Here is a 27,597-nt window from a genome sequence, read left to right as displayed (position 1 = left end):
GCGAGGGAAGTCCGCCATAGAACAGTATTGTTGCATTGCTTCTCGCTAAGATGCCACGGTGGTGTGTGGCGATGTATTGTTCTCAATCCAAAGAAAAGTTGTATGATTGGCCAAAGGATAGCAGGGCACGTAAATGGACATCTTTCGTTCGCAAAAAGTAAGTGTGATTTTTGGATAGATGACTGATTACTTTGTCAAAGCAGAGCTGCCAACTGTTGTGGAATGAACAGTAAAAGGTAGCGACGTTAGCCGAAAGGTAACTTGAGGCAAAACCCCGATCGTGTTGTTGAATGAACAGCAGACGTTAGCCGAAAGCTAACTCATGGCAATCCCCGATCGTAGTTGTATTGAGTTCATTTTGCCTACACTTATAAATTTTTCAAAACTTTTCTTTTATCCCAGGCAATAGTTGGTGGTTTATTTACCTGACATGTTTCGGCGAACACTTCCGCCTTCGTCAGAGTCCGAAGGCGGAAGTGTTCGCCGAAACGTCAGGTAAATAAAAGCGAACGTCATTAGCTTCTACTGTCCATTCCACAACATGATTGGGGATTCGTCAAAACTTTTCTTTTATCCCAGGCAGTAGTAGGTGGTTTATTTACCTGACATGTTTATGCGAACACGTCCGCCTTCGTCAGAGGGTCCAAAGGCAGAGGTGTTCGCAGAAACATGTCAGGTAAATAAAAGCTAACGTTGCTAGCTTCTACTGTTCATTGCACAACATGATCGGGGATTCGTCAAAACTTTTCTTTTATCCTAGGCAATAGTAGGTGGTTTATTTACCTGACATGCTTCAAATCATAAAAATAATAACAGCCTATATCTTACCAATCTTGTAATCTTGATGGGTCTTGTCTCCATTCCATGTCAGGTAGTCTGGGCACATTGTTTGCATTCTGATTAGCGTCTGGCTAATACATGTACGGTCCAACATAAAATTCCAACCTACTCCTCTTCCTTCAACTCTTCAAAAACTTGGATCTCCTCACTTGCGCTTGATCTATCGCTTATATCGCTGTTTGAATTATTGTTTGAAGGGCTTTGTATGGCGGCCGTATGGAGCTGCCATCGCTGTTCTCGGTGTGACGTATCACTTCCGGGTTCGTCCCCCTTCAGGCTCAAACTTCAGAAACGCGATTATTTTGTCAAATATACAACATTAAAATTATTTTTTCATGCTTTATTTTAGGGCTGGGCGATATGGCCTTAAACATGTATCACGATAAATTGAGCAGATTTATCTCGATAACGATAAATGACGATAAATTCGCCCAAGCGTACTGTTATATAATTTGAAAATCTGAATCAATGCATGAAATACAGATTAACTGTTTCTTGTTGATTTATTTACCAGCATTCAATTTCATATACTGTATTTAACAATTGTACATGCAGTCTAAACATTAAGTTTAGAAAAATGTAATGTAAACAATAAGAATTCAAGTATGAACATTTATAACAGCGTGTATGACTTGAACAATGTACATTATCAAAATCAATATGCCTGTGCAAACATGTCATTGTAACACAAATGACTTGCAGCTTGAACTGTACACTTCAAAAAGACAACTTATTGTTAATGGCTGCTGTGACATAATTATTAAATACAAGCGTTTACATTATGGTTTCAGCCCCCCCCCCCCCCCAGTGCATTTTTTAATAAATGCACGCACAAATGAACCCCCAAACAAACAGAGAGAGACACACACACATTAAAGCTATATTGATCTTCTTCAAATGAAACGCTTAAGATTTTATGATAGCAATAATGACACAGAAATAAGCACATACAGAAAAATAGCTGGGGCCATTTCTCGGTCATTATAAGTTTCGCCGTTGGATTGTACTTTATGCTGAATGCTTTACCATCACAAAAGCTATCAGAGGAATCACACACAGACAGATACAAAATAACGCCACATAGTAATTGCTAGATGCAGTCCGTGCCCAATCCACTCATTAAGTTCAGCCGTTTCGACAAGGTTAGAGCCGCTATCCGACTACATCACGTTCATTTGTAGCGTTAGCCGCTAGCTAGCGTTAGCCTGGCTACCAGTAGAAAGCACTGAAAGCACCATCTCCGGAAATCGTGAGAACAAGGGAGGACAGTGGGTGAAAGCCCGTCTGGATGCCACCAAGAGTCTACTAAATGTCGGTTAAAAGTTTGGTGAACCTCCCTTAAGCCACACTCCATCACGTTTTGCTTGTAGCGTTAGCTGCTAGCGTTAGCTTACCGGGCTTTTGTTTGATTGGCTCCTTGATGATCACGTGACTCCCTACGTAAGCCCATTGACTGTTTCTTAAAGGGGAATGAACATAGACGAACAACACAGAATCAAAGCGGGATGAAAAGACTATATTTTCTTGTTTTATTAATTTACCGAATTTACCGACATGGTCAAAATTACGTCGGTCATGGTTAAGAATTTCGGTGACGGTAAATTTTCGGTTTACCGCCCTGCTCTACTTTATGTATGTATGTTTATGTTTAATTACATTAATTGTGACTCTATTTGGCATTTTATGAAATTACTTCACATTTGGTCTTTAAATGATGAAAAACCATTTTAACTTGGATTCAAATGTATATTCGGTGGCCATTAAATTAGGAACTTAACTCAATGGCCGCCATTGACGTTGCTGGATGTCCAATCTATTTGAAGTGGGAGGGCTGGCAGTGAATTATCGAATGTTCTTTCGCTGCCACCCTTCCAGTTAAAATGGATTTGACGTCTACTAGTTATAAACTCATTTAAGTTCACAGCAGAAAGATAAAAACAGTTCCTCAGACAGATTGAGGATAGATTTTTTTCCCATGCCTGTCCAAATTCACTCCCACCCAATTTCCTTTCTGCTCTTGTGGATTAAATGTTACCGTCAACAACAGTAGTTGGACCATGTTCAATGGATGGACAGGCAGAGGAATTTTGTCTCCCATCCAATAGGCTTATGTTGTTGATTCAAAAGGTCAACCACTGTTAGATTAAAGTATTGACATGCGTTTCAAAAACTGGATTTATTGTACAGAAATGGTCTTGCAATAGGGGTTTGATTTTATGCATATAAACATACTGTGATCTAAAGTGATGCTAAATAGTCACTGCCAGTCTCACACCTGAGGCCAAACAGCTAAACGCATGCTTTTCGTCCACCCGTCAGCATAAAACAGCAATGGGCGGTTTATTGTTTTTCCCTTAAAACTAAAATAATATGACCCAAGCTTGAAGGGTGAGGCAAATAAAGCAGAAGATGAAATGGGAAAAGACCAATTGACTTTCCTTGGAAAAGCCTCGTAATCTTCAGAGCCCCGAAGCATCAGCGTGGTCCATTTTTCACTAACAAGCTCACATTAGGTATTTTTTCATCTGGAACATGAAACTGGAATTGATTATCAGGTTCACACAGTTTGGAACTTAAAGTGAGCACTCCAAAGTGTACCTAAAACAGTCTGTTTTGGGGGGATTTTTAAAAAAAATAGAAATCCTTTATCGACGGAACATAAACTTTCAAAGCCACATAATATACCTTTTGAACCCACTATGTACAACTGAGTATGTTCCCAAAAAGTCAAGGTTTTATAATGAAGGCACCTTGTTTCATGTGTTGATATCTCATTTTGTAAAATCACTCATTTTTTAAAACTACCTCCTCAGTGAATGATTAACATAGTAATGTGAAAAAAGTAGGACACCCCAACAAAGCAACACATACATTCATTGAACACATGGCCAAAACCTATGACAAATAAACGAGTAAAAGGATGGCTAGATATAGATTTTACAAGCGGCGACGACAAACCGCTGGTTTAGGATTTGAGGCCGTCGTCGGCGTTCTTGCTGTCTTCAGGCTCCGCCTCCATGCTGTCGTCTCCCATTTCAGGTTTTAACAGAAAAATTCTGTTAACTAAATTGTACGTAACTGTTTCTTACCTGATTGGTCTAATATGTATTGTCATGTGAAAAAATTAGGACACCCCATAAAATATTCAGTTCTTTATCAAGAAATGTTTACATATCAATGTCTGATCTTGTTTTTCTTCATCACTGGAAAAGAAAGTGATTTAATTGCAGGTAGACAACAAAAATTAACATTGTTTTCCTCATTAAACCAAATATATCAACAAAAAAGCATATTCTAACTGAGGAAAAAGTTAGGACACCCTACAACTTAATAGCTTGTGTTACCCCCTTTGGCTGAAATAACTTCAGTGAGACGCTTTTGTAGCCATCTACCAGTCTTTTACATCGGTCTGAAGGAAGTTTGCCCCACTCCTCAACGCAGAATACTTTCAACATTGACTGTTTTTTGAAGTGAGAGAAAACACCATGGTGAGATCAAAGGAGCTGTCTGAGGTCTTCAGAAAGAAGATTGTGGACACTTATGAGTCTGTTAAGGGATTTCAAAAGATCTCAAAAGGCTATAAAAACTGCCATTCCACTGTCGGGAAAATAGCCTACAAGTGGAGGACATTCAAAACAAGTGTCAACATGCCCAGGTATGGCCGTCCAAGCAAGTTCACCCTGAGAACAGACCGCAAGATGCTAAAGGAAGTCTCCAAAAACCCTAAAATGCCATCAAGGAACCTACAGCAGGCTCTTGCTACTGTTGATGTGAAAGTGCATGCCTCTACAATCAGAAAAGGACTACACAAATTTAACCTTCATGGGAGGTGTGCAAGGAAGAAACCTTTGCCCTCCAAGAAGAACATGAAGGCCAGACTGAGGTTTGCCAGAGTGAATGTAGACAAAGACCAGGACTTCTGGAATAATTTTCTTTGGACAGATGAATCCAAAATTGAATTATTTGGACACCAGAACAGGGGAAATGCTCCATTCCAGGAAAAGAACCTCATATCAACTGTGAAGCATGGAGGTGGAAGTGTCATGGTTTGGGGATGCTTTGCTTTAGCAGGGCCTGGCCAGCTCACCATCATAGAATCCACCATGAATTCTATCGTGTATCAGAGGGTGCTTGAGGAACGTGTGAGATCATCTGTGAAAAAATTAAAGCTGAAGCGAAACTGGACTCTGCAACATGACAATGATCCAAAAATTACCAGTAAATCAACCAAGGACTGGACCAGGGCTGAAAAGAAATGGAGAGTCCTGGAATGGCTGAGTCAAAGCCCAGATCTTAATCCCATTCAGATGCTGTAGGGTGACTTGAAACAGGCTGTACATGCAAGAAACCCCTCAAACATCTCACTGTTAAAAGTATTCTGCGTTGAGGAGTGGGGCAAACTTTCCTCAGACCGATATCAAAGACTGGTAGATGGCTACAAAAAGCGTACCACTGAAGTTATTTAAGCCAAAGGGGGTAACAATAGCTACTAGGTTGTAGGGTATTCTAACTTTTTCCTCACTTAGAATATGCATTTTTGTTGATATGTTTGTTTTAAAGAGTAAAACAATGTTAATTTTAGTTTTTTCCTGCAATTGAATCACTTTCTTTTCCAGAGATTAAAAAAACAAGATCAGACATTAATATGTGAACATTTCTTAATGAAGAACTGAATATTTAATGGGGTGTCCTAATTTTTTCACATGACTGTACATATTAGACCAATCAGGTAAGGAAGAGCTTCGTACAATTTAGTTAACAAAATTTTTCTGTTATCTTGGTCAGGGTCTCACAGAGGAGACACGCTAAAGGTGACCTGGGGGTGGTCTGCTACTATTAAAATACATTTTTAAGCGTTATGCAGTTGAAATTGCCAAGCAGAGCAAAGAAAATTTTGAGGGAACAAAGTGAGTGCTTGATTCACAAGGATCTATTAGAAAGTCTCTATAGTGTCTTTTGTTCTTTTAGAAACTTGAGTTCATGTCCACGCTAAGTGATTAAGCAGTGCTGTGGCTTTGGCACCGATAAGGCTGTATTAATTTGGGTTATCTTATTTAAAGAGAAAATCCTGGATTTTTTGCACGCAGTGAAGTCCGCTTCAGTAGGCTAATGTGCGGTTGCGTTGTGGTCAGAGCGGTTCAATAAGTCGTGGTTTGGCAAACGTCATGGAGGGGAAAAAAAAAAATCTGTTGATGGAACCTTGAATTTAAATCACCCTCATCATTCTTGACATTCTTACTGTTTCGTGGTCAGTCTTTGGATTACAAGTATGTCAACTAAAATTACAGTTAGTTACATTGGGAAGCAAAACTGTTCTTGGTCCTCTTGTTGAGATGGTAAATGTTAATTTGCTGCCACTAATATGGCTTCCAGTTGTTTTGGGGGCTTTCCCGGGTCACTTCCTGTTAAGTTTGGGGCATTTGGAGTTTTTTTTTTGGGGTCAAAAACGATAACTACCTATTGAGATTTTCTGCAGGTCCTACTTGAAAATCAACAAGAATGAATGTAGTTGTAGGAGTTGAAAATGATGCGAATGGAAAAGTTTGTAAAATATTGACAAAATAATACATTTTTGCCTACCACTGGCTGATAACCTTTGTGCGCTTTGATTTAGTGGATGTTTTGTTGTGTGAATTATGTGAATTTGACAAAAACTGTAGAACAAGTATCATTTTGAATTGAAATTTGAAATGTTTTGCAGTGGTCAGTGGCACTGAAACTTGAGCATTCAAAGCCATCTTCCCTGTTTAAATAATTTGGATGAGTATCGTTGTCAGTGGCAGGTAATGAGTTCATGTTATTTCATAAATTAACTTATATGTGCGCAGGTGACTCTCCGGAATGGCCGCAACTTCTTGTGCTGGCCTGAGAAAACTGCGACGGAGAGGAGGCTTCTGTTTCTGGTCTGCTTGTTGTCTGCAGGCCTGTTCGTATCGCTCATCACCACCGCCGTCTTCTACCGCCAGAGTGAGTACTTATTCTTTTATTTGAGTTTTAGTCCCAGCCTAGCAAATGATAGCGGTTGACCATTTATTTTTTGTGAGCTGGTTTCCAGTAATTTAAAGGAGTTGTTTGTTTGGATGACGATTCTGGTTATTGGGTATTCTTACTATATTTTGCAAATGAGTGATATCATGTAACAAAAAAACAGTTTTGGTTCTGCCCTCAACTACATTGCCTTCATGGCAGAAGCACTTGATATTTTATATATGACAAAGTGATACATTTTTGGGGGTTATCATTAGGGAGGTCACAATATCAGAAATTTAGTAGTCGATGCCGATACCATTGAAATTCTCGATGCCATTTCGATACTACGGTAAAAATAAATAATAAATCCCATGCACATAAACATACACTCCTTTATCAGACGTAAACAACAATACTGTGTGCTTATTCAGAACAATCGGCATGTTTGTACTGTGGGGTAGCCTTCGAGTACTAAACAAAAAAGATAAAACAATGTGCATCACGGTCATGTAGCATTCAGGTATTAAAAAAAAAAAAAAAAAAGTTTATATTACTAACACACACTCGCGCCCCCAAGCACACACAAATTGCGAGCAGTAATTTACAGACATGGGGTGGTGAAACCGATTTTTCTGATACCGTAATTTCCAGAATATAAGGCGCACCCGTGTATAATACGCACCCCAAATTTACTTGTAAAATCGAGGGAAAATTATTGTACCCGTTTATAACACACACCCTAATTTTAGCACCAATAAATAGAAGAATACAAGAAAACAGAGCTCATGTACAGATACAGAAATGTCATTTTACCGACTGGTGAAACAGAGCACAAGCATAGCATATTGGTAGTTCAAAACATTACCATAAACTGACAATATTTATGGTAATAATATGATTTGACAACTTCTCCAACTTACCAGAATCCAGGAGAAAACAAAACAGATTTGACTTTTCTTTTAAAGGCTGCTGTATAACTTGCTCGTTTCATCATGATGAATAAATGTTTCTTCCATGGATTGATACGCTAAAATGAAAGTGAGAACGCAAGTCGGAAACCCGAGAGCGCTCATCTCTGTCGACACGACAGTAACAGTAGGAACTATTGTTATTTGGGTTTGAGTTTCCCGAGGGACAGATATAGTTGACGGACACACACAGGAAGTCTGTGTTGTTACGTTTGATATGGTCCGAATTGCGGAGCTGCAATAAACGTTGAATTCAAATGAGTTCAAGAAACTAAATTCTGTGCTTTATGAAGAGTGAAAAAAGCAGAATTTAACACAGACTAAATCATTCGGCCGATCAGAGTGAAGTATTACCGAAACAAAATGGTGACGTCACCTACCGTAATGGTCGGCAACAGATCGCCGCATACGTTCCTTCAACACAACGTGGCCGTGTCAATTTAAAAAAAAATTAAAAACTGCATGATAATGATCCGAAGCACACAGCCAAGCTGATCAAGGAGTGGCTGCGTTAAAAAAAAAGCATATCAAGGTTCTGGAGTGGCCTAGCCAGTCTCCAAACCTCAATCCAATAAAAAATCTTTGGATGGAGCTGAAACTCAACAACAGCCTGACAACCTGCATGAAACCTGACAGATCTAGAGAAGATTTGTGAGGAGGAATGGGTCAAAATTCCTGTTTCCATTTGTGAAAACCTGGTGAAGAATTACAAAAAGCATCTGACTGCTGTAATTGCAAACAAAGGCTTCTGCACTAAATATTAGCACTGATTTTCTAAGGGGCACAAATACTTAACCCCAGTAAATTACAAATAAATTACTGGAAAATCATACAATGTGAGTTCCGGATTTTTTTAAGATTATGTATCTATAAGTGGAAATGCATTTATGACTGAAATTTCAGACTTCTACCTATTTTCTACGTGGGTGCAGGGGTTAATTTGAGTCGGAACATGCCGGAACATGTTCCGGTACCTCTTGATTTTGGACTTCACGTGTTCCGGGACTTATTTACTCAGTTCCGGCACCTTATGTGTGTAAATATTAAGGAAAGTATTATGCCGAGCGACATGACCGAGAATGTGAGGCGAATTATTTATCATCGTCATCACTTGCTACGTTGGCGTCCTCTGCAGTAAATAACACCACTAATCACTGCGCTTTGCCGAATGGAGCTCACATTAGAATTTGGGCTGAACACAAAACAGTCGCTTTAAATTGTAAAAGCTTGGCAGGGAAAATAACACAGGAACCTTGACGCTTTTTACCCCCTCATTTTATTCTTCTTTCCGCCACCCAAATGCAAAACAAACAACTAGTCACTGGCGGGTGGCTATGCAGTCCACCAATTGGAGCGTCACGCTAGCGCACCAATAGGAGCCCCGCATTGACTCATAAACTACCGTGCCGATGACAGCCCCGGTGATGCTACAATATAAAAACGTTTTTAAAAAAATGTCCGTCCGTCCGTCCGTCCATCCATCCATCCGGGTCGCGGGGATAAAATAATAAGATGCATAGATTCATTTACAGAATATATCACAAGAATTGCATGTTGTTTCCAATCTGCACTTTTGGTTAGCGGTGCTTTCAACTCCGAACCATAGTAAAAGTCAACACCGCGCTTCCTTTCTCTCCCCATACGCTCACCCACTTCTTCTTCTACGCCAAATTGGCACTGCCGGTCACACTGAAACGGGACAGCGGCCCCCTGGAGATGCTGGTAACAATGTTGTTTATAAAAATGTTACGTCATTTGAAAGAGTCAGAGATTTGTTGATACGCTCAAAAGCTGCACCAACAAATCAGCTCCTGACATAAATTGGAAAAAACTTTAGGATCAAATGGTATTTCAACATGCCTAAAACACAGACAAACAAGTCAGAAAAGCAACAATGACAACAAAGAATGTTTTGGACAACTAAATATGGTAAGCTAAATAGGCCGCCGTGCCAGTCTTTTTTTATGTTTTACAAATTAGACCTGTTGAGAAATTAATTGCTGACTGTAAGTCCCACCTGTGGTTATGTGGACAATTGCCCGTGCTGTGCAGAATATAGCCTAAATAATAATAATTCATACCATGGATATTATGCTTTTAATTTTTTCTATGATTGTTTGGCTGGTACTATGATTCCATCTCTCTTGTGAAGCGTGTTTGTGTGGCTTGAAAAGCGCTCTAGAAACACAATGTATTATAATTATTATTATCTGAAATTGAGGCTTATCAGCATGGCAAGTGGGCATTTGCATGTTGTTTCAGCACCATTTCTGCTTATATTCCGGGACCTGTGTCCGTCTCTTCATCACTGCGCTGTCATATGTACTTTGCGTTCCGGCACCTTATGATTTACAAATTAAGCACTGCGTGGGTGAACTTGCAAAATCACAAGAGGTGCAAAAACTTTTGCTCCTCACTGTATATAGCAACTGTCGTTGCAGATCGAGACGACATTGATGCGCGCGCCACTGCCATGTTGCATGCATTGACTTTTTTTTTTCTCGTTCCATAGCACAGGCACTGGCAGTTAACCCAGCATGGGTTGCCGACTGCTCATTTCCAACCCCCATTTTGGGGGTGTAAATGACCGGTTATCTAGCAACTTGTGTCTCACAGAATGACACACAAAACACGAAAGAAGTGACAGATCTGCCACCTCAGTACCAACGATACTTTGGGTATTGCAGAAAACGCAATACCGTCACATTTTCAGAATCTTTATAAGCTCTTTATATTGTCTAGTCACGTGACTGTGACGCAGCCGGTAACGCGCTCGGCCAATCAGACACACAATTACGGTGGGTGAATTATGTCCAACAAAGAGTCACCACACAGGTCCCCCCAGAATTCACCCACACAGGACGCCAGGCGCAACCCGAATCAACAGAACAGAAAGCATGGGTTGCGCGGCCGGGGCGTCTGTGGAAGACGACCGAACGGACGGTCAGGCGGCCGTCCAGGATGCCAGAGGCGGGACGCCCAAGCAGAACAGTCTGGAGGACGCCCAGGATGCCAGGCGGCGGGCGACGGAACGCGACGATCAGGCGGCCATCCAGGACGCCAGATGCGGGACGTCCGAGCAGAACGGTCTGGAGGACGCCCATGACGAGGAGCGTGCCGTGCAGCACCGCGCAGGCGAGGCCGGAGAAGCGGACGCCGAGAGAGGCGGCACACGTTGCTCAGCGGCGGTCGAGGAAGAGGTCGAGACGTGCGACGAGCAGCACCACCCAGTCGAGGCTGCAGACGAGGGCGACGGGCGCGGCGGTCGGAATGGACCGGTCGAGGCCGGAGACGAGGGCGACCGGCATGGCGGTCGGAGTCGCCCGGCCGTGGACAAGGGCGACAGGCGAGACGAACCAAGTCGACCGGTCGTAGCAGGAGCGGGGGAAACGCCGAAACCGGAGCGACGCCATCGTTGTCCAAAGGCGGCGGACGAGGAGAGACGTCGGGGACGACGTTCGCTGGCGCTGGCCAATGTGCAACCTCGGAGACTTCCGGAGGCGCCGGCACAGCAGCAAGGCTAGCGGCGATGGCCAGCGGCGTAGGCTGAGGACTGACCTCGGGGACTCCCGGAGGCGCTGGAGCGAGGTCAGAGGCAGCGGCGTCCAGCGGCGCCGGGAGAGGGGCGACCTCGGAGACTTCCAAAGGCGCAGGTGCTGGAGCGACGTCAGCAGAAGCCAGAGACGCAGGCACAGGAATGACGTCTTGAGGAAGGCCAAGAGCAGGCTCAGTGTCGACGAGAAGACCAGGGCCGGACGGGACGCCGTCGAGAAAACCAGGGCCGGACGGGACGCCGTCGAGAAAACCAGGGCCGGACGGGACGCCGTCGAGTAGGCCGGAGGCGGACGGGACGCCGTCGAGTAGGCCGGAGGCGGACGGGGCGTCGTCGAGTAGGCCGGAGGCGGACGGGGCGTCGTCGAGTAGGCCGGAGGCGGACGGGACGCCGTCGAGTAGGCCGCAGGCGAGCGCACCGTCGTCGAGTAGGCCGCAGGCCGGCGCATTGGCGCCGAAGCCGAGAAAGCCAGGGACGGGCGCAGCGGCGTCGGTGGAGAGAGGCGCCGGGGCCGAGGCGAGCGAGAGCGGGGCCGGAGGCGAGACAGCAACGTCGGCGTCGGAAAGTGCCAGAGCGGAAGCGCGCGGCGGTGGCGTGGGTACCGGGACAGAAGCACGGCTGCAAGGAACCGGGGCGGAAGTGCTGCCATATTTGGCGGGAACCTCGGGCAGCAGGGCTCTCGAGGCGGGCACCCTGGGCGTCAACGAAGTCAACTTGTATGACGGCACAAAAAGTCTGAGGAGGTGTGCCTTGAGCCCCGTGTACTTGTCGACCTTCGGCGGATAAACCACGAAGCGCTGTGCTCTGACCGCCGTTGAGTACCCGAGCGCGGCCACCATGTGGTAGAAGCGCATGGTGTCGTCGGAAACACCACGGAGGACGAACTGCTCCTCCGCGTTAGCGAACCACGTGGCCGCAGAAGACTCGGTAGCTCGAGATAGCTAGTATCCGCCATTGCGTAAAGTGTTCAAAATGCCTCTGAGACTTCAGCGAGGCAGTCGGGGTCACCAGTGAAGCGGTATGCTTGTTAAAAGTCTTTATTGCTCGCTGTGAACTCTCGTACACTCTCTCTTGAACCGGAACGCGCACGGCTCTTTATATTGTCTAGTCACGTGACTGTGACGCAGCCGGTAACGCGCTCGGCCAATCAGACACACAATTACGGTGGGTGAATTATGTCCAACAAAGAGTCACCACACTGCTTCCATTAGTAAAACTGGCCAATAGGTGATTCAAAATCACAAATAACAAAGATCATCACCCAACCAGTGAACATCCTATTACTTTGGCCATTCTTGCAAAATATATAGCAGTATTGCCCGGCTGACATATCAGTTGACATTTACTATCCAGCTATAACCAAAACAAAAAATACACATTGTCTTTGAAATAACGACACAGCTTTGTTTTAGATGAGTCTTTATGCTTACTACTAACAAACAATTCAAAATGCCGCATCAACACTTGAATCGCACAAGCGTCACAGTTATAACCCACAAAGCAATGGATATTTGAGTAAGAGTGGTGCAGCAACATAATGATACTTGCAGACATATATTCTTTATCATCTGTGAAGATCATATAATCCTAATGCAGCTTAACTGAAGCAAAATAAATGCTGCAAACACTGTGAAATTAGGTTTTTCGTTGTATATTTTTAAAAAGTACACTCTTCAGGTATATGTACTGTAATTTTCGGACTATAAGGCACACCTGAATATGAGCCGCCACCCACCAAATTTGACAGGAAAACTGGATTTGTACAAAGATAAGCTGCACTGGACTATTAGCCGCAGCTGTCCTCACTGTATTATTGGATAGTTACACCAAAAAATCTTAACCGATAACACTTTTGAGAGCGGCATCATTAGACTGTCATAAGAACAAATAAACCAATTGGCTGCAAAGCTTCATTTGGCCATCATTGCTCCTTTGGAGGAGACAGTCAACCTCTGCTGCCACCTGCTGTCAGCACTGTTGTCGTCCAACGTGCCTCCTAGCATGTATTGCAGTGCTACAGCTGTAAATAACAATAAAAAAAAACATGTTCTGTGCTTATTATTTCTTCAGTTACTGTTCCAGTTGTTTCATTAATTGCTAATCATGGGATTTAATAACACCTTTTTTGACAGTGGTGTCATAACACTGTCGAAGGACCATCATAATTATGATACGAGACCGCTATGAGCATAAATGAATGCTTATGACAGATGTCAATTTGTGTCATATGGCAAATTATCTCACTTTTAAATGGATGTAAAAGGTCTGAGCTGGACATAGAGTTAGTGACATAATTTGCAACATAAGTGACACTTAATGACATCTGTCATAAACATTCATTCATGCTCATGGCAGTCTCATGTCATAATTATGACAGTCTTATGGCAATGTTATGACACCACTGTAAACTAAATTGTTGCCTAATAACCCAAATAAATCAACAAACAAGCCACACTGGACTGGAAACCGTATGATTCAAAATGAGGGGAAAAGTAGCTTCTTATAGTCTGAAAATTACGGTTTATATGCAGGGTGATCCCCAAAAACAGGAACTTTTTAACAATCAAATAAAAGCAAGAGTAATGGAAAAAACTATTTACATTTGTATTTTTATTTTATATCTATATATTATTTATATCTATACATTTATTTATAGCTATATATTATTTAAAGATCTACAGTATGTAAGACCATTAATATATCTAAATTAAAAAGATAATAATAATAATGAAAAAGCATTAGAAAGTAATAAAATTGAGGGATGGGGTGGGCGGTTGGGCGGGGGGGGGGGGGGTTTGGGGGGGGGCGGTTACAAATGGGTGAATTCGAAGGCCCAAAGAGTGAATATGTAGGGGTCCAGTAACAAGGTATTTTAATTCTGTTGTGATAATTGATTTTAGATATTGGTGTTTTGTCGAGTGTTGTTTTTGGCAGCCCTTTTAATTGTCTTCTTGGTCTTTTGGACAATAATACTTATTAGTCTTAGTCATATTTTAGTCGTCTCAAAATGCGTTTGTTTTCGTCTCATTTTTATTGACGAAAACTCAAGCCTAATTTCGTCTAGTTTTGGTCGACGTTTACTCAAAATGTTTTTGTCTGTAAATTTAAACATTTTACTCCAAAAATAAATCAAGGTTTCCAAATATTTCGAATGGCCATTGACAGACGAGCACATATTGTAGCATCTACAAATATATCACGTGATAACACACACTCAGCAAGAAAACAGTACATTATTTTCAATCAATTACACCCACCTGGACGCTACAAACTATTTGGAAAAAAAGTTGTCAGAGTTTAAGAGGACACTCGCTGTTAGCATTATCCTAATGCTAACGCGAATGCTATGCTAATGCTACGAGTTACATCTAGTGTGTGATAATCACTCAGCACAGAAGGCTAAAGCAACATTGCATATTCTTTCTGGCCAAAATAAGAAAACAAATCTTACTGTGTGTGCGAGAGGACATGAAATGGTGAGTGAGGGGGGCGCAGCACGTCACATGAGTGACACAACCAGACACTAGTACGGTGCAGGCTAATTACACATAAAATTGTCACACATTGTGAACATGTGATGGAAACTATTGCTCATTTGTGTATCGTTCTCGTCTGGTCAGACGAAAACTGGCATTAGGCTCGTTATATTTTAGTCTCCCAAAACACGTTTTTATCTCGTTATCTTGTCATCGTCATGAAAAAAGTATAAATTGCTGAAATATTGTCGTTGTAGTCATCGTTGACGAAAATAACACTGGTTTTGACGTTGAAGCGGAAAAAATGATAGATGGATGGAATTAGAGCTTGTTTACAGACCAAACTAGTTTTTCAAGGCACCACTGAACTTTGAATTCTTCTTTTTTTAAATTACCCTCCCCAACTTTATTTTCTTACATTTCCTTTGTGCTGAAAGACACAACAATTCACATTGGCCTATTAACATTTTTGGTGTACCAAAACAGGAATAACAGGAAGGTCAATCGGCATTCCCATTTACTCGATTGCATTTGGGGGCGATATTCTGGAAACAATGCCGCCACACCTTCAGCCTCTCCGAGCGTCAACATTCCAACAAAAAAGCTTTTGGATGACATATGTCGTATGTGGGTCTTCCTCTGATTTGTCATGGGAAGCCTCATGCCCATTTCCCGTCATTCAAAAGTGCGTATGTCACTGCGAACGATGGTATAATGGAAGGAACAGGGGAATTCTCCTCGGGCTGCTAACCTTTTAGCTTCGCGGAAGTCTCTTCAACATTGTCCCACGCTTTCCATGCCTATTTCACAGTTGCCTACAGCAGGGATGTCCAAACCTTTTCCTCCGAGGGCCGCTTCCAGGAAAATGGAAGTATTCCAGGCCTAACTTGAAATAATTCCACTTTCATTTGTTAAACACAATGATATACTTACAGTGGGGCAAATAAGTATTTAGTCCACCACCAATTGTGCAAGTTCTCCTACTTGAAAAGATTACAGAGGCCTGTAATTGTCAACATGAGTAAACCTCACCCATGAGAGACAGAATGTGGGGAAAAAAAAAACAGAAAATCACATTGTTTGATTTTTAAAAAATGTATTTGCAAATCATGGTAGAAAATATGTATTTGGTCAATACCAAAAGTTCATCTCAATACTTTGTTATGTACCCTTTGTTGGCAATAAGGGAGGCCAAACGTTTTGTGTAACTCTTCGCTCATCGCTTGGTGTAAAGAAATCAACTGTGGGAGCAATTATTAGGAAATGGAAGACATACAAGACCACTGATAATCTCCCTCGATCTGGGGCTCCATGCAAGATCTCACCCCGTGGCATCAAAATGATAACAAGAACGGTGATCAAAAATCCCAGAACCACACGAGGGGACCTAGTGAATGACCTACAGAGAGCTGGGACCACAGTAACAAAGGCTACTATCAGTAACACAATGCACTGCCAGGGACTCAAATCCGGCACTGCCAGATGTGTCCCCCTGCTGAAGCCAGTACACGTCCAGGCCCGTCTGCGGTTCGCTAGAGAGCATTTGGATGATCCAAAAGAGGACTGGGAGAATGTGTTATGGTCAGATGAAACCAAAATAGAACTTTTTGGTAGAAACACAGGTTCTCGTGTTTGGAGGAGAAAGAATACTGAATTGCATCTGAAGAACACCATACCCACTGTGAAGCATGGGGTGGAAACTTCATGCTTTGGGGCTGTTTTTCTGCAAAGGGACCAGGACGACTGATCTGTGTAAAGGAAAGAATGAATGGAGCCATGTATCAAGAGATTTTGAGTGAAAATCTCCTTCCATCAGCAAGGGTATTGAAGATGAGACGTGGCTGGGTCTTTCAGCATGACAATGATCCCAAACACACAGCCAGGGCAACAAAGGAGTGGCTTCGTAAGAAGCATTTCAAGGTCCTGGAGTGGCCTATCCAGTCTCCAAATCTCAACCCCCGAAAAAATCTGTGGAAGGAGTTGAAAGTCCGTGTTGCCCAACGACAGCCCCAAAACATCACTGCTGTAGAGGAGATCTGCATGGAGGAATGGGCCAAAATACCAGCAACAGTGTGTGAAAAGCTTGTGAAGAGTTACATAAAACGTTTGGCCTCCGTTATTGCCAACAACGGGTCCATAACAAAGTATTGAGATGAACTTTTGGTATTGACCAAGTACTTATTTTCCACCATGGTTTGCAAATACATTTTTAAAAAATCAAACAATGTGATTTTCTGTTTTTTTTTTTTATTCCACATGCTGTCTCTCATGGTTGAGGTTTACCCATGTTGACAATTACAGGCCTCTCTAATATTTTCAAGTGGGAGAACTTACACAATTAGTGGTTGACTAAATACTTATTTTCCCCACTGTATGTTATCATATCGTACAGCAATAATATGTATGTATTAGGGATGTCCCAATCGCATATTTTTGCACCAGTCCAAATCACCTGATTTTGAGAATCTGCTGATACCAAGTCCCGAACCGATACCGGAAAAAAGTGGACACCCCTGGTCTAAAGGATGCATGAAGACAAGAACAAGATGAATTATTTAATTTATGTTATTAAAAGGTTGATATGCATGATAATTGATTATCATCTTGTCTCAACATGTACTGATAAAATGATCCTATTAATCTCTAATCTGTCACATGTGAATAATGATGAAAACTGACTTTTTATGAGGAGGGAGCGTTCCTTCCAGATTGTGCATGTTGCCCATAAATGATGCTTTCCAGATGCTACCGGAAAGCTCAGTGCATCTGTTTGGCTCTCCTAACTTTTGAAATATCTTCCCATTATTCACAGCGTTGCTTAAGAATTTCATGTCCCACATCACGTAAAAATGGAGTTTAAAGCCGCTTTTGTTCTCCATTACAGCACACCCGGGTGTTTGCCTGACAGAACCGTGTATCACAGTAGCCAGTGCCATCATGTCAGCCCTGGACCGCTCCATTGACCCTTGTCACGATTTCTACAACTATGCTTGCGGGGGATGGATAAAGAGCAACCCCTTGCCTGAAGGCAAGTCCCGCTGGGGTCCTTTTAGCACCCTGTGGGAGCACAACATGCTTGTGATGAAGCATTTATTAGGTGAGCGTTTATTGATGTTTTTTTTGTTATGTAGCAGTTTTTAAAATTTTTTTCTTATGTTGTGATTTGAATAGAAAACAAGACAATGAAAGGTCTGAGTCAAGCTGAGGAGAAGGCCCAGCGGTACTATCAGGCCTGTATGAATGAGGAAAAAATTGAGGAATTGGGGGCAAAACCATTGCAAGAACTCATCACACAGGTATTAGTTTCTACATTTGTTGTCTCAAATTTATAAATACTGACTAATAAAACAATTTCTTTCAGTTACGGTTGAAACATTAATCGATTTTACATCAAAATCGTGACTTTTGAAATTGCCAAATCCATGATTTATTTCATGTGCGCTTCAATGACTCAGGATGTGTTGTAGCGACTAATAAATTTGCTAATTTCTGCCCCTTTTAAACCTTTCAGAGACAGTTGTCACGATAGAAGACATCTATTCAAAAGTTATTATGAGTTCAACTCATTTACTGCCAGCCCAGGTCACAGAGTATGTGTTGTGGTAGTTAGAAAAAGAGCGACTATAATATCGAAAACACCTAAGGAGACATTAGATGTCGAATGCATTTCAACGGGGAGAAACTGGAAGCATTCATCCTGAACTTCAACATCAGTTGCCACGTTTACATGGAGCCAAATATTCCAATTACAATCGGAATATTTGTTCAAACCGAATAAATGTGTTCCATATAAACACCTCATTCGGAATGAACAGGCCCAAACCGAATGGAATTTCATTCCGATTCACAGGGGTGGAATATTCCTTTTCCCAAACCGATTAGAAGTAAAATTATATCATGTAAACAGGGAAGCGGAATGGTGTCTGGTTGCGTTCTTTCTGCACATGCTCCGTACTGACGTGGTGAGGTCACTTGGTGACGTAAGTAACGTCACATGCAACATGGCTTCCAAGCACACGCACAGCGCACCCACACAACTTTTTAAATGAACGGCGTGTCATTCTGAAGTTTTGTTTCCACTCAAAAAGTTAGAACAGCAGCTGATCTGACGATTGATCTCCATGTTTTGCAACGTGACGCTTTGTTTTGATTAATCTGCGCATGTCAGACGGCAGTTGTCAAACGACCTTTCGGAATAAAGGCAGACACATGTAAACGCTGGATCGGAATAGATGAAGTGACATGTAAACAGCTGATGTGAAATTTCCATTCGGAATGATTTGAATCGGTATGAATAAAAGTCAGCATGTAAACGTGGCTACTAGCATCAGTCAAGAATTTTTAAAAAATAGGTTGAACCAGAAGCGTAAGCGGAGTTTGGGGGGGGGGGGGGATGTTTTGTTTTCACTTACCACTAGCCACTGATATTTTATGTGTGGTGTGGCAGTGTTCGAATAAATTCCTCACCTCCTTCAGTTGGGAGTAAAGATGAGGATGGCTCATAAAGGGGGTCAGGAGACACGGCTGCTGAGCCAGACACAGCAAGAGGAGGCAGAGACAACTGTTTTAGTATGAAGAGCTTGCTAAGGGTTTGCCTGCTGTACTGATTAAATGTAAGCTAAAAGTGGAGCAAACACTAGCTAGCAAACAATTAAGTATTTCATTATGGAGTAGGCTTAGCCCCATCTGGAAACTCGCGATCTCCACTATACAGCTCCGAAGCGAGGTTCCTTGTTAACAAACTAAATTCAACTGATGACAAACTAAATTCAATAAATTCTTGACAAACTGGATTCAAGCCGATTTAAAAAAATAAAATTTCCACACCAACTTTCAACATCTGTAGGATACCAAAAAATGCCGTCATTATTTGGAATTCATGTTTTTGAATAGGTGAATGTCGCTCATTGAGGCCGGGAAAATCCCAGATTTCTTACGAAGTGAGCTGGGACCTCGCTTCGGAGCTTTGTAATAGACATCGCTAGGTTCCAGATGGGGCTGGAGTGGGCTAAGATAACAGGTTAATTTTCAGCACTACACTGACACAAGATACCAACCTTCCTTTGTGAAGTACTTTGTTGGCCTTTTCTACCCCTCACCCGATTTTTGTTTTGAAAACATTTCTGCAGTACTGCACACTCGCGTCATTGACTGGTGTAAATGCGCACAGCTGCTCCCGGTCTGATCAAAGGAAGGGCGGACCAAACCATTTAATGAAAATACGGAGGTTGGGGGGTGGTGGTGGCTGGCAATACATATGCTCTCTGGGTGTGTACTTTTTGCCAAAAACAAAACAAGAAAAAGAAACCCTTCGTTTTATTCCTATTAAAATTATAATGATTAATATTTAAATTTGCAAACTATTACCTAATGTTCTAATTTTGTTTGTGGGCCCCATCAAGGCATGAGCCCTTAGAAATCATATCACTTTTCACCCCTATGCGGCGCCCCTGAGTATAGCCTAAGCAGCCTGATTTAGAATTCCCCTCAAGAATGATGGGGGGAAAAAAACATCATTTTCATCTTATTATTATAAATATTTTTGTAAGTTAATTTTATTGCTGACACTACTCATCAACAGGTTGTGCCCTCCCTGCCCCAAAAGTCAAACTTCGCCTATGACCAGAAGAGATTTAAACAATAAATTTTGTCTTGAATGACATGGGAGGGATGTGGTGATTGGCATACAGGAAAAATGGCCTAAGCACCATTGGTTTTGATTAAACCAAACCCATTTTTAAATTAGTAGGCACAATATTTTACCACTTCACCTCATTTTGACCTTTAAGCTCCAATCTAAGGCAGCTATATAAAGACAAAAGAGAATGACACTGCATATTTTTTAGCTTGGAGGTTGGGCCTTGACCGGACCATGGGCTAAAGATAATTTCCAGGAAGTCCTCCGAGCGGTGTCTGCAAACTACCGCGCCTCCCCATTCTTCACTGTGTTCGTCAGTACCGACTCAAAGAACTCCTCCAGTAACATCATTCAGGTGAGTGTGCTGTGCACTGATGTTTTCACTGCTGCTCACATTGTGTGTTTGGCATCAGACACTGATTTAACTGGGTCATGATGTTTTTCTGCCAATGTAGGTGGATCAGTCCAGCCTGGGACTCCCTTCTCGGGATTACTACCTCAACAAAACCGCCAATGAAAAGGTATTACACACGAGCATCTTCCATACAAATTAAATTGATCTATATTCATGACTAAAAAAATGCCATTTCTGGAGAAATTGCATGAGAATGTTTTGCTATCTCTATAGATTTTTGGACCCTTCCTAAATTCCTATTCATTTTGCAGCATTTGATGGTCACTTCCTTATTAACTCATTGACGACGCAAGACGTCCAATCGCCCCCAGTCAAAATGGACTGGACGTCTTGCCCTGTCAAATTCACTGAAAGATGGCTATTCACAGCAAATCCTCGCAATTTAAATGAAATAGATCTCTCTTGCTGTCAATGGCAGGCAATGAGTTAATTTTTGGTCATTTCCTTGTTAATTATAGGGTACTTAAGGGTCACCTCATGCGCATTTTAGGTCATATGCCATTTCTGTTGATTTTGGGACGTTCAGGTCACTTTCTGTTGATTTTGGGTCACTTTTGGGGGATTTGGGGGCTTTCCTGGGTCATTTTCTGTACATTTTGGGTCCTTTCATGTACATTTTGGTTTCTTTCCTGTTAAGTGTGGGGCTATTGGGCTCCACCAATTTTCTTTTTTGTCAAAAATGACCACCAATGGAGATTTTTTGCAGGTCCCAGTTGAAAGTCAAAAGGAGTGAATGAAAAAAAAAAAAAAAATTTTTTTTGTGGGAGTTGACTGAGCCATTGGAAATCTATGTGGAAGTTTTTGTCAAACTTTCACAGAACTGTACATTTTTTTGCAAAAAACTGGCCGACAATTTTTGTGCGCCTTGATTTTGTGAATATTTTGATGTGTGAATCAGTGTCGGATGCTGGTCTTTCAATGAGGGTAAGCTCAAAGTGTATCTGCATGTGAGTGCTTAGTGACTGTGGAGGGGCTCAGCTGCACCTGCTGCTCGGTAGGGACAAAAGGACAGACCGATAGAAGTCCATCTCCAAACACATGCAGCTACAAAAAAAAAAAAACAAGCGGTTTTTCGCGAGTCGTTTTTAACACAAAAAATTTCGCTAGGATGATTAGAAAAGTATCCAGTTCGACTCAGAACAACAGAATGAAAATTGAAAAATATTACCATGGACGTTTCTACCACAATATCGCTGATTCTCTCATTTGGCTGTCAATTAAAAAGGGATTCAGCCTGAGACAAATCATCCAATCATCATGCAGAGAAGCTGAGCGTGCGGGCCAGCCGAGCCCCGCCCACTGCCCATAGACCTCCAGAGACGCCGAGCGTCCGGTGGGCGGGATTAACCCAGCCTTTTGGCAATGACTCAACTCGTTTTGTGTACTCTCGATCACGGAGACTCTAACGCGTGGCAGGGCAGGATGCGTGAATAAAAAGTAAAAAAGGGAGCAGACTTTCACTTATGCACTTTTATTACACACAAAAATAAATGAATCCAGCTCGACCACTCGTCGCTCGGGAGTACAACAGACACATGCGCTCACAATTGACTCCAGCAACCGATTTTTAGGGTAAAAAACACAATAGACAATCAAAAAATGGCGATGGACCTCACTGGAGTGGTGTTTGCATAGTTTAGGATTACCCAGCTAATTGTTTTCCCTCCTACACACACTCATTGCTTTATGCAGTATCTCACGGCATACCAGAACTTCCTGGTGGAGGTAGGAGTCCTGCTGGGTGGGTCCGAGAAAACGTCTAAGCAGCTCATGGGGGAAATAGTGGAGTTTGAAACGGCCCTGGCCAACATCACTGTGCCCCTAGAGGAGAGACGTGATGAGGAGCTCATCTACCACAAGATGGAGGCCAAAGACCTAAAGGTAAGGACAGCAATTTAGTGGATCAGATTAATATGGCAAATATGGTGCCATCTCAGCCTGTGAATGTCGTTTTATATTCAGTTTGATTAGGTATTCTGTGCTTCTATTAAGTACAGTGTTGTAGAGGGCTGTTTTGTTATGGTGGAAATTGTTTTGTCTGTTTTTAAGAGCATTTTTAGTTTTATAAACCCCTCCCAAACATCCTGATGTTAAACTTTATTTGTACTTTTCGTATACAGAGTTTGGCTCCCGCAGTAGACTGGATGCCCTACCTCAATGAGGTGTTCGCCCCTGTGCCGCTCAACGAGTCCGAACCGGTGGTGGTCTACGCCAAAGAGTACCTCCAAAAAGTGTCGGATCTCATAACAAGCACAAATAAAAGGTATGATTTGCAATTCACAATGCAATTATTATTTTTCCTTTTCTCAGTAATTTGTTGAAAATCTGACAATTTTTGTGTGTTGGAATTTTATAGCCCAGACATTACGTTACTTTTGGTCGGCATTGGAAACAAAAAACCCACACATTTCCAAAGATTGACAATTGACTCTCTTCCTCGAGTCTAAGATCCAGTAGCAATTTGATTTCGACATGTTTCCAGTTTAATTTTGCCTTCTTTCCTCTTTGCTATGTTGATAATTGCGATGTTTGTTTACCGCTTTTACACCAAATGGTATGTTTTGCATTTCTTTTTGTGAAGCTGATACACCGTGACCGCAAAATAAAGTAATGTATAGAATAATTATCATTTAATATGCTATCATCGGTTTCGCTCTGCCAACCGACACAAATATGAATGGGATTAGAGCAGGGGTCCCCAATCTTTTTTGCACCACGGACCGGTGTGATTTGGGTCTTTTTTTCACGGACCGGTGTCCCTCTTTTATATTCAGTTGGACTGTCAATGTTATCCAATGGTGCTAAAAAACTATTTACATCACAAACATACATGTGCAACAAGGAAATGGCATAAATTAACGCTTAACGACACGGCGAAGTCGTTAAGTGAGAGGGCTACGTGCAGTTGTTGTGTGCGCCAAACATGGCAAACGTAAATTAATATTCCTTTCATTAAAGAAAGTTTGTAGTGTGTACTTAGGAATCGCTGCATTCGCGGTCCTTTTTAACGTTACACGCATGCCAACATTGTCAGAACACCAGCAATGTGCAGCAGAAAAATACAGCAAATATAAAATAGCATTTGTTTTTAGCCCTGTCGTGTTAAGTGCAGGGAAAAAATACAACTCACCCGCTGAATCAGTGGGAGGGCTGAGTTTGTTTCGTTGAGACAAGATGGGAGAGTGACAGAAGCTAGCATCAAGCTAGCGATGTTGGAAATTGTAGCACAGTTTTCAGCGCGCTCCAAGCGATGTCGGGATATTCCGAAATGACTTTAATCCAGAACTTCGGTAGAGTTGTTGTCTCAAATGTACGTTTAAGTCGCCGTGATTTGCGATCTCTACAAGCTGATATTCCTGTTCCTTGTTGTTTTCTTTGAGGCTGTAGGCACATCTTCTGGCTCGTCAGGTTCCCGTTTCCCTGTAAAATTGCAAAATTAGCCCTCTTAGCACTGACGAACTTTACTCATTGTCTGCGTAGTCCAGCTCTTTTTCTCGCGTTCGGGAACTCATGGGTACTACATTGCGACAAATGGCTATTTGTAAACCACATAGCATGACAGGTTTGAACCATTTTAGCGATTTTTTGATAAAACACGAACGCAACTCTCTCGTCGATAAACAACGATGGCACCTGCCTCGACCTTTTGTTTCCTTGTTATGACGTCTCCGCCCCATTCGGCTGTTTCCGGAACACTTTCGGAAATGTTCGTCATTTTCGATTTATTTTCGATAATTGCTCATTAATGTGATTGATTTTTTTGTTAACTTTATCAATATTTGTTATCTTGGCACATAACGGTTCTATTGATGTCACACACCCCCTTTGCGTTTTCATACCCTTTAATGTCCGTGTCATCTCCATGTCAGTCCACCAGGAAATTGCTTTCAGACATAAGGCCTACCCTTTTAAATCGCACGAATAAACCGGAGTTCAACCTTAACAGTAGGCCTGAACGATATTGGAAAAAACTATTGCTGCGATTTTTTGGGGGTTTGCGATATATTGCGATATTATATTGCGATATTAAAACTCAAATTTTCACTACATGACTTGAATAGCTGTTTGGAAAGACTTTGGTTGGGTCACCGTGACCACAATGTATTTGTTTATTGTGTATTTGTATAATACCGTCTGTGATTGATGAAGATTGCTGTATGAAGGGAACCAGGAGCTCATGTCTCTGCACAAAATAGATGATTTATTGAACACAGTATTTTATACTTGAACAACAGCAAAGATATTAAATGACAACTAAAAGAGCAAGTGCATACTGTAAGTCCCCTGATTTGTTCACAAAATATAACAAATAAAAACTTCTGTAAAATATCAAAGTTGTAAACATATATGAACTTAAATATTAAATATGACAAATAAAAGAGCAGGTACAAAAGTCCCGAATTGTTCTCAAAATATAACATTAAAAACCTCTGTAAAACAACAAAAAAGTTGTAAAAATATTTCAACTTAAACTAAATATTAAATATGACAAATAAAAGAGCAGGTGCATAGGTTGCCTGAGTTGTTCACAGAAAAAAACTTCTGTTAAATAGCAAAGTTGTAAACATATATGAACTTAAATATTAAATATGACAAATAAAAGAGCAGGTACAAAAGTCCCGAATTGTTCTCAAAACATAATAAAAATCTCTGTAAAACAACAAAAAAGTTGTAAAAATATTTGAACTTAAACTAAATATTAAATATGACAAATAAAAGAGCAGGTGCATAGGTTGGCTGAGTGTTTCACAGAAAGTAAAAACGTCTGTAAAATAAAGTTGTAAACATATTTGAACAAAAATATTAAATATGACAAATAAAAGAGCAGGTACAAAAGTCCCGAATTGTTCTCAAAACATAACAATAAAAACCTCTGTAAAACAACAAAAAAGTTGTAAAAATATTTGAACATAAACTAAATATTAAATATGACAAATAAAAGAGCAGGTGCATAGGTTGGGTGAGTGTTTCACAGCAAGTAAAAACGTCTGTAAAATAAAGTTGTAAACATATTTGAACAAAAATATTAAATATGACAAATAAAAGAGCAGGTACAAAAGTCACAAATTGTTCTCAAAACATAACAATAAAAACCTCTGTAAAACAACAAAAAAGTTGTAAAAATATTTGAACTTAAACTAAATATTAAATATGACAAATAAAAGAGCAGGTGCATAGGTTGGCTGAGTTGTTCACAGAAAGTAAAAACGTCTGTAAAATAAAGTTGTAAACATATTTGAACAAAAATATTAAATATGATAAATAAAAGAGCAGGTGCATAAGTCCCCTGAGTTGTTCACAAAAAAAAAATAACGCATAAAAACTTCAGTAAAATAACAAAATTGTAAACACATTTGAACAAAAATATTAATATGATAAATAAAAGAGCAGGTGCATAAGTTCCCTGAGTTGTTCACAAAAAAAAAAAAAAAACAACATAAAAACTTCAGTAAAATAACAAAGTTGTAAACATATTTAAAAAAAATATTAAATATAATAAATTAAAGAACAGGTGCATAAGTCCCCTGAGTTGTTCTCAAAATATAACAACAAATAAAAAGCTCTTTAAAACAACAAATTTGTAAACATAACCTAACAACAACTTAATTAAACATGACAAATAGATAGCTTATTGCTGTCACAGAAGGAAAAACAAAAGTCGTCCCTACAGCTGTGTTTGGTAAACATCTCGCCCAGCTTCATTCGGCAATCCTCAACTGGTTTTCACAGGTTTTTGGCCAAGAATACCAGTTTGTCAACCATTTCGGGTTTGAGACAGGAACGTTGGCATGTGACAATGTTCCCACTTGCACTGAATAGCCTCTCTGATGGCGAGCTCGTAGCGGGAATGCATAAATACTTGCAGGCAAGCTTGGAGAGTCTTGGAAAGTTTATTTGGTAAATTTTCCACCATGCAAGTGCATCTTGATCTTTATCTATGCAAGGTGTTAGCAGGTAGTTGTTGAACTCTGCTTCCACAGATTCCCTTAAGGTCAGAGAGGAGCTAGTGCCTGCTGCTCCAGCTTTGCTCTGTATTGACTGGAAGAAACCTCCAAAGGACTTCTTGGATTTCTTTTCCTGGGGCGGGTTAGCAACTGTGGGATTTTCTTCAGTGCTGCTGCTTGATGCAGCACTGAAGAGTGCTGAAGAGGTCTGGGCCTGGCATTCCATTAGCTCTGTGGTCACTCTAGCCTTGACTTGAGGCTTTTTGTCTGCATCGATGAAATCCATCTTGAACCGGGGGTCCAAACAAGATGCAATATCTAGAAGCTTTATCTTCACATTTCTCATTTATATAGTCCAACATCTCTTTTTTCAACTTCTTGGTCAGGTCTGTTTCCTCATCTTGCCCTTGCATTAATTGTGTGTTGAAGAGGTGAAGAACAGGTTTGAGACAGGAGATACTGATGTAGTCCTCACCTGAAAGTGCATCAGTGAAGTCAAGCAGTGGGCCCAGTGACTTACTGACAGATTCGAGTACATCTATGTCCTGCCAGGTTGGGATTAAATGGCGCGTCTTCTTATCCTTAGACAGGACCTGAGCTAAAGCCCTCTGTTGCTCCAGGATCCTGCTGATCATCATCTGTCTGGAGCCCCATCTTGTTTGGCATTCTGTTATGAGGGAATGTGAAGGTAGATTGAGTTCCTTTTGGGCATCTTCAAGAGCAGCTCTGGCCTTCCAGCTGTGTGAGAAGTGACCCACAAGCTTCTTGCAGATACTTAGCGCACGGTCAATC

The 27,597-nt window shown here is 41.4% G+C and overlaps 1 protein-coding gene across 1 annotated transcript in view; it reads left to right on the top strand.

Moving 5' to 3' along the window:
• Positions 1-27,597, top strand: part of ece1 (endothelin converting enzyme 1) — a 53,556-nt gene that overhangs the window by 6,946 nt on the left and 19,013 nt on the right. The window contains exons 2-8 of the mRNA XM_057846484.1: positions 6,669-6,807; positions 17,692-17,904; positions 17,979-18,103; positions 20,654-20,800; positions 20,901-20,966; positions 22,553-22,741; positions 22,981-23,123. Of these exons, the coding sequence (XP_057702467.1) occupies positions 6,669-6,807; positions 17,692-17,904; positions 17,979-18,103; positions 20,654-20,800; positions 20,901-20,966; positions 22,553-22,741; positions 22,981-23,123 (1,022 nt within the window). The remainder of the gene's footprint in view (positions 1-6,668; positions 6,808-17,691; positions 17,905-17,978; positions 18,104-20,653; positions 20,801-20,900; positions 20,967-22,552; positions 22,742-22,980; positions 23,124-27,597) is intronic.

This window comes from Corythoichthys intestinalis, chromosome 9, assembly GCF_030265065.1.
Source record: "Corythoichthys intestinalis isolate RoL2023-P3 chromosome 9, ASM3026506v1, whole genome shotgun sequence".
Taxonomy (NCBI): domain Eukaryota; kingdom Metazoa; phylum Chordata; class Actinopteri; order Syngnathiformes; family Syngnathidae; genus Corythoichthys; species Corythoichthys intestinalis.
This window is presented reverse-complemented; position numbering and strand designations above follow the sequence as displayed.